The sequence below is a fragment of the Monomorium pharaonis genome, chromosome 4 (assembly GCF_013373865.1).
Source record: "Monomorium pharaonis isolate MP-MQ-018 chromosome 4, ASM1337386v2, whole genome shotgun sequence".
In the NCBI taxonomy this organism is placed as follows: Eukaryota; Metazoa; Arthropoda; class Insecta; order Hymenoptera; family Formicidae; genus Monomorium; species Monomorium pharaonis.
Genome location: NC_050470.1, coordinates 25,662,969 through 25,676,210, shown reverse-complemented (window position 1 = coordinate 25,676,210; position 13,242 = coordinate 25,662,969). Strand labels below are relative to the sequence as shown.

The window sequence follows — 13,242 nt, the reverse complement described above, 5'->3', positions numbered from 1 at the left end:
TGGTAATTATTGCGTGCGCTGGTGAGGCAGCAGCAGCGTTTGTATGTCAATGGATACCATTTCAGAAAAGGAGATCGGCAAATCGAGTTCGACGCTTGGACAGCCATTGCGAATTGTATCGAGCTGATTATACATCACGTTAAGTAATTGCGTATGCAGGAAGATCTCTATATTCACATATGAGAGAATATTAATGCGAATATAAATCGATACAAACTTGCCCCAAAATTAATTATTTAATTTCGTCATTTATGATCTTTGTAATTTTACGGAGTTTTATAACCAATCGAAAATTTATGCCTCCATCCGCATATTACTTTAATCTGCGATAACTTTTTTTGATTCACGCGATTCGATCGTCGCAAAATTGCCATTAGCCGTGCAACGTAATTAGTAGCACATTTACATTAAGCGTTTAAGCGTTTATGACGATAAGAAAATGCATAATGATTGCATGACAAGAGGTTTGTTGTTAATTCGCGTAATGACCGAGATTGACGACTTCACGCTGCGACAATAATCAGACGCGTTTCAACGGCCAACGATCACCTTTACGACATGGCGATAAGGGACCGGTGTGCGAGAGCTCCGATGCTAAAACCCCTGCCGGTATTATCGGTGCAGATAAAGCACTATGTATGGCACCGTCGACTTTCACCATCGAGAAAAATATCGCCGCGTTTATCTGCCGGCCGAGGGATCGTCAAATCGATCGAATTGATTTGTGCGTAAACTTCGGTCGAGCTACGACCGGTGATCTATACTATACTGACTTTGAACGCGGTGATCGTTTAAAGGGATAATAAAATACGTCGTTGCTGAACCGCAATGATGTACTTGATAACATACTGTCTAAATCAAAATCAATTATTCACTAAATTGCAATGTGATATAATTGTAATCATCAGTGTTCACTATCTCTTTCGATTTCGATTACAAAAATATTTGCATTGATTGGAATCAATGTGTTATCATTGAAAAACAATGAGAACAGATTTCAATCATAAAAGACATACTTCAGTGATTGATATAGACAAGTATACTAAAATTAATAAAATTTCATTGATTTTAATTTAGAAAATAATTATTATGGAACAGTATTGTGTTTTAAAGTTCCACTTATTTTTAATGAAAAAAGTTATAATATAAAATTTTAGTATAATTCGAACTAACTTCATATTGTATTTTATCGATACAATTTATCAATAAAAAAATTCATTTAGTATTAAAATTTCATTAATAACCTTCATAAAAGAACGTCCAAGCTGAATAGAAGGTAAGCTTGTATATTTAATAATAAAATGTATTATATATAATGCGACAAGTATAATTTTTATTGTCGCGGGTTATAATAGTTTGTAAAACAAAATATACTCTTCGTATTGGCGCGGACAGCAATGTTTCAGAATATTTCATAAGGATGGACTCGACAGTTCATCGACAGTTCACCGAGCGAGAGCTCGAGAAAGGATAAAATGCAATAAATGTCTCCCTTGATAGTGTTCTAGTACTTTTCCCTGGAAGTTGTAGAAAGTTACTTGTCGCGAGTTCCCCATATCATTATTATTTAGTTGTCGGTTCCTCTATAAAAAGAAAAAAAAAAGATAACCAGTCGGATGTGAAAAGCGTGCAATACAGTTCTCGGTGCTTCGTGTTTATTTCTCTTTTACTTTGTCTTCCGCTTTATTTCTAGTTGCTCCTCGATGCTCACCGTGGGTGGTGCAAGGAGCAAAAAGGCGCAGATAACTTATCTGTGAGTCAAGAATTTTCTTTCTTGCTCTTGATTATCTACGATTTCATATAACAAAACTTGAACGTGTTTATTTCCCGAAGAACGCGAATAAATTCAATTGCAAACGAGTGCAATTGCTTGCTTATTACCCACCTTCGTTCTAACTTTATAAGTCTACGTTAAATGAAAAAATAATTGAAATAACTAGTTGCATATTTAAATTCTAGCATAAATATAAAATATTCAAAAAAAATTTTTTTAATTAAAATCAAATATATGCGTACATATTAATGATAAATGTGATAAAAACAAACAATATTTTCTCTTAAATGCAATGTTTTGTAATACTTTTAGGATATATTTGTACATGTTTGAATAAAACATGACATCAGAGTAATAAAAATCTACAAATGATTACAGTGCTTATCTCATCGACTAGATAAAGAGAATAAATAAATTAATCACACGAAAAATTTCACAAAGCTGTTACTGATGGAACCTCAGCGATTTTTTTTATTTCCAATCGATACAATGCAAAAGCGTCGACGCTATTAGGGGCAATAAATTACAATGTAACGCCTCCCTTGTCGAACGAGCTGCGGTATCGCGCGACTAGCGTTCAGTCGATTACCCGGATATTGGATTTGCTCACTTTCCGCTCGCACGACCCTTATACATATGTATACCAAAATATTTGGAAGAAAAATTCACTCACCACAGACAGTCCTTTCTCGATCAGCAGACAAAGGCCCACTGGCACGGTAGCATCTGCAAAATAAATAAAATGAAAAGGGTCGTTTATCGATCATATGGCTTACATCGTTTTCCCTTCGCGAATTTGTCGTTCCCTTCTGTTTTCTCGCTCTCATTCCGTTCTTCTCGCTTTTTTTCTCTTCTCACTTTTTAAAACCGGCCAAACGTCGAAATGTGCAGTCGGCCAATCCTGATCGAGGGGGTTGAAGAGAGGAAGTGACAAGGGCTTGTCACTCAGAGTGACAATATAGAATGAGAGGAGTGCGGAGAGAAAGAGGAAGAGGAAGAGGAAGAGAGGCGAACGTGGCAAAGGCTGTGCAGCGAGGATAAACGCTGCCGGTGATCGAGAGCATCGCTCTCGATGCATTCGGTAGGGAGGACATAAAAAAAGGAAGGAAGAGCCGATATCGAACTAGCAGCGACGAAAACGTCTCGTCGATAAATCATCCAAAATAGTGCTCGATATAAAGCGGAAGTACGATTGGGCACCACGTACGCTGAGCCCGGAGCTCGTGGAAAACAATATCGTCCGCGGTCCCAATTCTGCGGAATAAGAACGAGATGTATGTTGCGTAATTACTTATTCAGTTAAATTTTTATCGCAGAGTTGTTTGCTCCTGTCTTGCATTATGCAAAGACATTTTTACATTTCAAAAATAAGTTATAAATTTACTTTTATGGTTTTAATTAATAAAACGATAATAACGAAATAACGATAAAACAAAAGTTTTTAAATTTCCTTGTTTTTTTACATAACTTTAGAAAGTTATTATAAAATGTAATTAACACTTTAATTTCCATGTCACTCATTTCTATGCGTCCATATCTGTAAAGATATATTATTCATTTTTATGAAGACAATTCTATGAATGATAAAAAATAATAAGTATTTTATAGTATGTAAGTATTAATAAGTATTTAGAACATTAAGAATATTATATTAAAATTTACAAAAAATAAAGTATTAAAATAATATACTAAATTTATTAAACTTAAGTTCAAAAACAACATGACACTAGTAAGAGACAGAGTTCGTTAAAAAAATCTGTATAAGGAAAAAAATATTTATTTATTCTTGATTTTATTAAAAAATCTTCGGGTTATTCTGAATTTAATTCGATATTAACGTTTAGTACACAGTCAACAAATTTATAAAAAAGTTTCCAACTTTCAAATATTTTTAAAAAGCGCTGGAAAACGCTTTCCGGTATATATTAGGTGCAAGTTAATTTTGTACCTTTAGATTCGGTATATCTTTTATAATTCTAAAATAAAATATTTTTTCAGTCTTTCACAGTTTGCAAGTAAGGATTTCCACGTTTCAAAATATTATATACTTTAGTGAAGCAGATCACTTCACAAAGCAGTAGTGAACAAAACAGACATCAAAAAAGCAGTATTTGAAACGCTTCTTTTTATATTTTACTTAAAAAATCATACTGTTAAAACTAACAAAAAATAATTTATTCTGCTCTGAATAAAGATGTTGATGACTTTTATAAAACGTATAAAAAGTAGTATCAGAGGTTTCGGAATAAAAATTTTATTTTGCAGTATGACAACATTCGGTCACATACCACAAAGAAGACAAAAGAGATAATCTATGCTTTGAGCTGGAAAATTCTCTTTCATGCGGATTTTTCCCAGATCTAGCACTATCAGATTACAATCTGTTCCCCAGTCGTCCTAATATCATCTGGCTAATACACATTTTAAGACGGTGAAAGAAGTCTAAAAACTTTATGTCAAAACTTAAGTCTTGAAAATTTTATCGACAAAAATCATCGAGTTTTTTTCACGAAAGTTGGTCGATAGATGGTACAAAGTTATAAAAGGGAATGGAAGTTACTTGAAACATTAAATTTATATTTAAAAAAAAACAGACAGAATAAATTTACACTTCTACACGAAAAGAACAGTTTTGCTAAAGTGTTAAAAAATTTAGTTGGAGATTGTTATAAATCAGAAAATAATTGTGTTAGACTATGAAAATCATTATGAAAAATGTTTAATCATGATGAGCAATACTGCAAAAAGTGTTTACATTTTAACAACCAATTGAACGTAATTATTTTAAAAATATAATTGTGTGTGTGTGTGTGTGTGTGTTATAAGCAGATTAAAATTGTATTAAAACCAAGAAGAAGGAATATCACGAAACAAAATAATTTTAATCTATGTATAAAAAGGATAATGGCAAAGAGAAGAATGTATTAATGGATCATAGTAACTATGAAGACAATATCCGATTATATTTCGCACTTGTACGCGAAGGGCCCACCATTCGATATTAAATCGGATTCGCATCGTATAGAAAATTTGCGCTCGAGCGGGATTATTCGGGGATCGATCCTAACAGCGGGATTTGACGAAACACACAAAATTCCTCTTTTATTTTACGCCGTTCTTCTTATCGTTTCCCGCAATCATTTCCAGAATCGAGAACGCTCGGACACTTTCGGAGATTACGTGGGTTTTCGGCGTGGATGGGCCATACGATAGCGGTTGCTGTAGCCGGTAAAATTTCACCACGAGAGTGGTTCGTCGTATTCTTCGAAGTATCGTCCGCTCCGGGATAAAATATGGGCGGAACTTAAATAAGTTTAAGAGATGCAACCGGATGATAGGCAAACTCACAGAATTGGGAAACGCGAAAGCATTGCGTTGCAATGAGAAGATTCGCGCGAAGAAATCCGGAAATGCATTCGCCTGCGGCATCAAAGATTTTGATAGTACAAGTTTATGGCATCTTAATGAAAACACTATCTGTGTCTCCGAGAAATCTAATCCCTTCCAGAATAAGAGAGAGAGAGAGAGAGAGAGAGAGAGAGAAAGAGAGAGACACCAGGAAAGATATTAATATACATTGTGACTATATTATTGCGCCAAACAATGGAATTAAAACAATAAAATTTTTATTAAAAAACAGACATGTTAGTGTTTATTTTAATAAAATCCCGATGTTATTCTTTCACGCTATTTTTCAATATTACAAAATCTAAATGTAAATATATTTCAGTAAATTTTATTAGTCATTTCTAAATTAGATATATCTAAAATAATGCAGTTTGCCACTAATATAACAAGCAGTATGATTATTTCATGAAACCTTTTTATACAAGAAACATTATTATGAGATATAGGTCGGGCATAATGTCCTGCATAATTAAGTCGTGTACAGCTACGTAGAAATATCATATGTTATAATAGTAACCATGATATTTTTTGCCGGTATTTTGCCTTTACAGCTGTTATTAAAGCACGTGAAGGTACGTTGCACTGACTCCTGGTATGCTAATCCCAAATTAATTTTAGTTAACAAAGAAAAGAAGTCGCACGATAACGCGTGCAAAATGTAAATCAGGCAATTAAGAACACATTAGTCACAATTAAAGGCTCTATAGTAATTTTTATGTCGTATAAACTCCTCCCATCCCCCCCCCTCTCTCTCTCTCTCTCTCTCTCTCTTTCTCTCTGTTACTAGAAGTCAAGTCACTCTCACAATTACAGTGATAGAACGCTCAGCTAATGAGACAAACATTTCAATGCACAACGTAGAATTTATCGTAAAATAAGATGCAAGATTAATTGCCAACGCATCACGCACGGGTTACGATGAATCGAGTGCAGCTTTTGTATTCTTTCAATCAATTGAACAACTGACTGGAAGCTCATTCGAGACTTTACTATTTTGCGATACACTCCGATGTGACGCTATTATCACTTTACAGCTCAATAAACGTTTTCACGTTTCCCCGACGAAAATTTCTACGTTAATTTGATTTATGGCAACAACTGTTACGCAAGAGGATTATCAAACCCGTTTACTTGTTGTCAACGCGTACGTGCGTTGAAATTCACATCAGTGTCAATATATTTCGCTGTTGTATTATTCCGTGATAACAAATGCATTATAAAAAATGATGTTTACAAAAAGTAATATCGAAGTAGAAAAGAGAATGTGAAATGTTAATACTGTTTCCGATGCATACATTACATTATATATATATATGTATGTATATATACGTGCAACATTTACTTTTACACGCCTAAATGTCTCTCAGCTTTTTCTGTATATTATGCCAATTTTCATTTACTCTTCGAATCTCATCGCCGAACGTGTGGTGTAAAAGGAAATTCGAAACCGGGCCGTTTCGAGGTGATGGTCGGAAGTTAAGCGACGATTGTTAAAACATGCTCGCGTCGACTAATTACGAGCCCTTTGAATTCGAATACGCTTCGCGAGTCACCACTGCTTTTTGGCCTCGACAGGGGCGATTCGCAGGGCCGCTTTTCCGAGCAAATTACGAGCGCGTGACCGTGCGGGAGAAAAAGCGCGGAGGCGTTTATTCGGTGAATTAAGCGCATCGTTCAAAGTGCATAAAAGCGCCCGGGAAATTGAAAGCACAGCCGCTTTGATAAGAGGATTGAAATAAAGCGACGAAAACAATCCCCTTAGCTTAACTAGCGAATAAGATACGTCAATGAAAATACGGTGATCGCGTCTTTATATTTGCGTAACGCTTGAAATACACGAGATTAAAAAAAAACAGGATTAAAAATAAGTACAAGTTAAACATTTTAAATGCCGTGGCGAATACATGGATCGCTTAAAAAAATGTTTGTTCAATAATATTTGTAATATCGATGAATACCCTTCGTAACATATTTTACATAATATTGTATAATACATTTTTATACTATAATTATATAGTATAAAAATATTTTATACTATAATACATTTATAAGAATGAAATGTATATTTTCAAATTGAAAACAAAATCATTGTTACACTGTCTTCTCTAACTCAAAACGTTCCGCAATTTAAAAAGATTTGCTGTCCGCACAAAACTTTAGATGAAATCGTTGTTACATCTCTCTCAAGCGTAACTCATAAACCTCTTTCGAACGATCTGTGCTCGAAAGTCCAGAGATAGAATTTGAAAAGCACCGCGAGAGACCATGAGTTTTCTCGTTTTTCTCATGGTATATGGGATCGGTGACGGAAATATTTACATGAGAATAAAAACTCATAGTAAACACGCGGGATTATGCCGCTGTCGGAATATTGATAAAACGGAAAATGTATCGGTTTCGGTGTCTGACACTTCAATGTTGGCGTTAATTAATGAAAACAAATGACATCTCGTATATTTCAGAATACCTCCAGCGATTTCGCCTCTTCGCTCGTTTTTGTATCCTTTTCCTGTTCTTCGCCGATACGTCGGCGAATTTAGGAGATTCAAAGGGGGATTTGAAGTCGGAGGGTGACGAAGGGAACGACGGGGGAATGTATAAATCCGGCTGATGTCGAGCACGGGGCTCGCTAATAGATATTAATGGAACCCTTTTCGTCGTGGAAATTCGCCCGGTTTTTCACACCGACCGCGGGGCATGATCGCGAAAGCTCTCAAAGCTCGCTTCATCCGGGAGAAATTATACGAGAAAAAAATGGCTTTGACGAGGAGGGGGTAGGCGCGGGATGCGAGAGGGCGGTGGTTAATGGTCCACAGGCAAATCGCGCATAGCAAACCGAGCCGCGGCGATTGTGTCACGTAATTTCGTCAGGGACGTATGCATTTTTTCTTTGATCTCCTTAAACTCCATTTGATGCTCTGAAAACAATGTTTCACGTGTGACGGGTTTGTTTCACGACGAGTACGGACTGGATTTACGAATGATGGACGATCACCGTTAAAATGATACGCCAATTCCGACGCTACAAACGGCATTGCACGGCCGATCTCCGAGTGCATTTTATTGCCCAAATGCCAGAAAAACGTCAGCGTCGAAAAATCGATGAAATATTTCGGTCTGTTTGGCAATGCGCTTGTTTATTCTTAGTGTTTGCTGTGCAGTACGTTATAAGAACCGTGAAAATAAACAAAAATAAATGCAAAAATAAAATGTTTTATAAGGCCAAAAAATTATTACGCACAAAAAAAGAGAGAAAAAGAAGAGAGTAAATTAATTTTATTATTTATTGTAACTTGTCTACATTAAAAATGTTATTACAATCAAATTTGTATATTAATTAAAAACAAAAGTTGCTTTTTATTTTATTTTTCGTACTTCAACTAAATCACTATCTGAAATATTCACAGAATAAATAATATGAATTTTTCATATTTATATAAGGGCTAATTTCTAATAATTTAACAAATAAATATTATTATTAAAAGTATGCATTACGCTTAAAAAAATTTAATATTTTGAAAAGCTCAATTTTATGTATATATAAAATTCAATTTATAATTGCAATACCAATTTTTATGATAATTTATGATGAGAAAATAATAACAAGCATAGTGTTACGATATTCACGTTGATTATTTTGAAATAAAAGAATAAGTTTTATTTAAAAAAAATTTACCCCCAAATGCATCAAGGCAAATATTTCTCTGTAAATTCTGTTGTGTCAAAAGTTAAATGTATACGGAAGAAATCTTTGTAGTATTTCGTGTAAAGCAAGGGTGGTGCTTTAATAAATTGCGGTAATTTTCCATATAACGACGAGGTCATCGCGTTAACGGGACGAAATTTTTCCGAGGTCTCATCGAGAGGAGAAGAAAGAAGGAGTATATGTATGTGTGAGAAAAAGGAAACTCTTGTTCTCTCTCAGAGAAGAAAAAGAACGTATAGCCGAACACACGAATGTAAATGCGAAACTGACAATGACAGCGAGCATGCACCTATGGACTCGAAAGTAATGGACCTTGCACCCTCCAACCAATCTCCGATCTCAGCTACTAATTAAGACTTTTACTTTTTTCGCAATGAGTCTCCCTTATCTGTCCTGGAGCGTCTCGGACGACGGGGTCTGCGAGTCGCTACGTCGCATCGGACGAGAAGAAGCCCGGTTGCACGGTAGCGCAGCTCGCGAAAACTCGTCGCCCAAGATAGCAAAGATGAGAAAGAAAGAGAGAGAGAGAGAGATCAAATCCCGTCTGAGGCGGATCTTAATTAGATTCTGACATCGAGTTGGCGACATTCTTTCGACGCGTTTCATGAAAGTTTGATAAACGACGGACGCCGGGTAGGCGCGCAGTGACACGTCTTATTTTCCAGCGTCTTCAACCCTCCTCGCTAATACAGTAATTAAAGTTAACGCGAAAATTGTCGCAAGCTGTTCTACTTCTTTCAATAAGTCGGCGTTATTTCCGCTTTATTAATTCAGTTCTTGTCTCTATTTTATCGCTGGAATAGCTTGAAAATTATTTGAAAAAGAAACTCGTTCTGAGAACGATAAGTCAACGATATTACGTAAATCGTGTGTACTTTAATTAACAGAGAAGCGGTAGCTATTACACGTATCACCTGCGTAGCATTCAATTTGTTTTTAAATGTTTTTTCAGCGAACTTTAAACCGATTATTTTTACGACATCTCGGACGTTAACACGGGTTTTATATTGGATATAAAAGCGCGCGTGTATCGCACGTTGACGCGCAGCCGTGCGCCATCGCGACAAAGGAGGGCCTTAATTAGCACTCATAATTATTCGTAATTAGCACTCGACGTAGTTCAGCTCACTCTCGACGATGCCACCGTGTGCTTCCGCCGCCACTGCCGCGCTATCAACTGGATAATAAAAAGGTAACGTAAACCGCGAACGAAAAATCGCCTCTTTTCATGCCCCATCTTCCGACTTCAGTGGGCTCTCTCTGTATATACGTATACACGACGCCGCCTTTCTTTCACTCTTTCTTTTCACTTTACGGTCTCCACTTCCCGTTCCCTCCTCCTCCTCCCCCTCTCCTCCTTCTCGGCAAGTCCTTTTTCTACTCTATCTTTCTTTATATCTCCTTAATCCAGGAGTGGGCTCGCGCTGCCGCCGTCCGAACGGAGGTTTCCGCGAGCTTTAACTGACGCTATCCTGTTTTCGTCTTGAGGCAACACACAGAGAAGATTTGTAAATGCAATTCTCAAACGATTGCGGTACAGAATGACGTTTTCCAACTCTTTTATCTCTAAATCTTATTATCGAGCATTTCACTTTAAACAAGATTGACAAATAATCTATAATTGTACGTAATCAGCGCGTGACAAGTGTATAAAAATAAAACAGGCAATTTCTATGTTTATCTTTATCCTGTCTTTTATTTCTTTTAAATGTTCTAACTTCGCGCAAAAATTCTGCGGGAGAAAAATCTCGCTCGAGCGTAGAAATTACAAAGTTCTCTCTACTTTCCGCTGTCCGCGGTCTCGCTGCGATTTCCGAGAAGCTGAATTTTTTAAAACTCTATCCTCTTCTGTCACATACGTTCAAAATAGTCCTCCAATATCATTCAACAATTATAATATCCCATAGTTATTTATTATTCGACCAATAATACGGCTGAACGCTTTTTCTCTCGCAAATGAATAAGTTAGTGAGTATACTTTTTCCTTCGCAACGTACGCAAAAGCGTAATTTTCAGCAAAATATTTTGTGCACGCGTTAATGATACTTTACGTTCTATAGATGCTTCTTTGCTATCCGCGCTGATTTTTGTGTAATGAGAAAGAAGATCATGCGGAAAGATAATGGTACGCGGGATCGCTCTCACCAAAGATCTCTAATCAGAAGCGCACGGGTGAAGAGGTTAAAAGAAAAAGGTCCGTAATGGTTGGGTCGATGCGCACTTGTAATAAGTCTGCGTTTAGCTAGGCCGAGCGCATAGGCAATAAACGGGAGGAATGCGCAGATGGCGAATGCGTGCGGAGGGATTTCGCGAGGGCAATCTCGCATTTGATTCGATTACCTGCGCGCCCTGCTGCTCGTGCGCGGATTAAGTAATTCATACGATGACCCGTACCTCCGTTTTCCCATTCTGCGTTTTAATGAGCAACACGAACGGCGAAACGTACTATATAACATCACACCCGGAGTGAAAACTTGGCCCGGAACTCGCCTTTCGAAATTAACGCGAAAGCGATCTCTATCACGCGGAATTCTCTCATTCCGGCGCTCGGCCTTTTAAAATTTCATCTTTCATGAAATTCGTTCGCGACGCTTGTATAATTTTGATAGCAGTCTGGATAAAAGATGAGGAAAAAGTAATAATTGTTTTGAATATTAAGCTGAATGCAAACCCGCTTAAAACCGTCTGCTTGAAACGGCACGTGAGCCAATTATTCCGGGAGAAAACTAAAGGGGGAAGCTGAAGAAGGAAGAAAAGCAGATCGCTGAAAAACTCGTTTTACGAATAAAGCCTTAAATAATCTTCTCAGCAAACGATCGAATGCGGTTTGTGTGGGAAAAATCTAATTGCAACCGTAAAGTCTAAAACGACGAGATCATTACACGTATTCCAATAGTGGACTCTTTCGCGAAATTCTATTACAGCGAGTGACACAGAGGGATTGACAGCTATAGTGGACATCGTTAATTGCTTTACCGCGACGTGGTTGTTTCTAGTGCTCGGCGCGCGAAATCCACAGACACGGCATGCAAATCTCACTGGATTCGGTCTTAACGCTCGGCGAACACAGAGAGTAAGATACACTACGGCGGGCGGAGCGCCGACAGTGTTGCAGACGTTATGAGAACAAACCCTCTCGCCGGTGAGCTATCATGGCGGTTGGCTAGATGGTCGGCGGTGGCACACCCTTTCACATTTAGTCCCGGACTCGTTATACAGCGTGAGGGCTTCGTGCATTGAGTTACAGTTAACTTTAAGTTACCCAGGAACTTCCCGTCTCGGAACTTCCGGAAAACCACCGGACGTACATTACACGTTCGGGAAGGTCCGTTTCCTCGCCATGGAAATCCCGAAGGGCGAAAACTCACAAAGAGCGAAAAGTGAACCGATATATTTATCTGATTCTTTCCATTTCTCTATTCTCGTGCTTGCCGCGATGCCATTGTTAAATCAACACAATTCTATTTCGAACAAATATAGGTGACCTGCATCCGTCATGAAATCATCACGAAATCGGACCGAAGCTGCATAAATTATTACCGCGGAAGTCTATTTTTATTTCCAATCGAGACAATTCGAGTTATACTTCAGTTAATGTAATTTTTGATTATAATCAAATCAATTCGAATTCGAATTCTAGCATTATATCCACCTTCATTTTCACGTTGTACGTGATATATCGCTAAAAATTTATCAAGCAGACAAAACATTACATCTGATAAAGAAATATGAAAACTAATATGGAAACAGTCTTCGTGTTTTATAACAAACTGCACGGCTTTATTAATCCAGTGTCTCTGTGCATTGTCGAAGTGTACATGCAACAAAATTTCAACACGCTATTTTCGAGTCTGAAATTTTCTATAGCCATTCCGAAATTTATCCACATAGTTGATGTGTTGTCATTTCCGTTAACAAGTAAAACGACCGAAAGTTTTAATAATGCCAAAGTAAAGAGAGATAGATAGAACAGATAAACAAAAACAAGGACACATTCCACCCTCTACGTATGAATAATTTAACTCACCGAATATCTGATACATCGAATAATTAATATTCTAATCACAAAATGGTCGTCGTGAGATATTATAGGATTACCGCATCAGTCAATTAACAAATAAAAAACTGAACCAGTTAATAAAATACAGAATAAAAACAATATAATTACATTTTTAGAAGAAAAACCATTTTAATCAATAATCTGTATAAAATCTGTATAAAAATTAGATTTAAAAAAATCAATTAATTTGCAATTTATTAAAGTCTTACTATTTTAATATTTTTCTTAAACAGTCATCCAGTGGTAATTGTTCAGGGACTAGTGAACGACTCTTTGTGTCTTATCTTTAAAAAG

The 13,242-nt window shown here is 36.7% G+C and overlaps 1 protein-coding gene across 1 annotated transcript in view; it reads right to left on the bottom strand.

Annotated features, from left to right (window-relative positions):
- The window catches only part of LOC105833565 (diacylglycerol O-acyltransferase 1), a 94,247-nt gene that overhangs the window by 54,654 nt on the left and 26,351 nt on the right, over nt 1-13,242 (bottom strand). Inside the window, exon 4 of the mRNA XM_012675397.3 lies at nt 2,448-2,500. Within this exon, the coding sequence (XP_012530851.1) occupies nt 2,448-2,500 (53 nt within the window). The remainder of the gene's footprint in view (nt 1-2,447; nt 2,501-13,242) is intronic.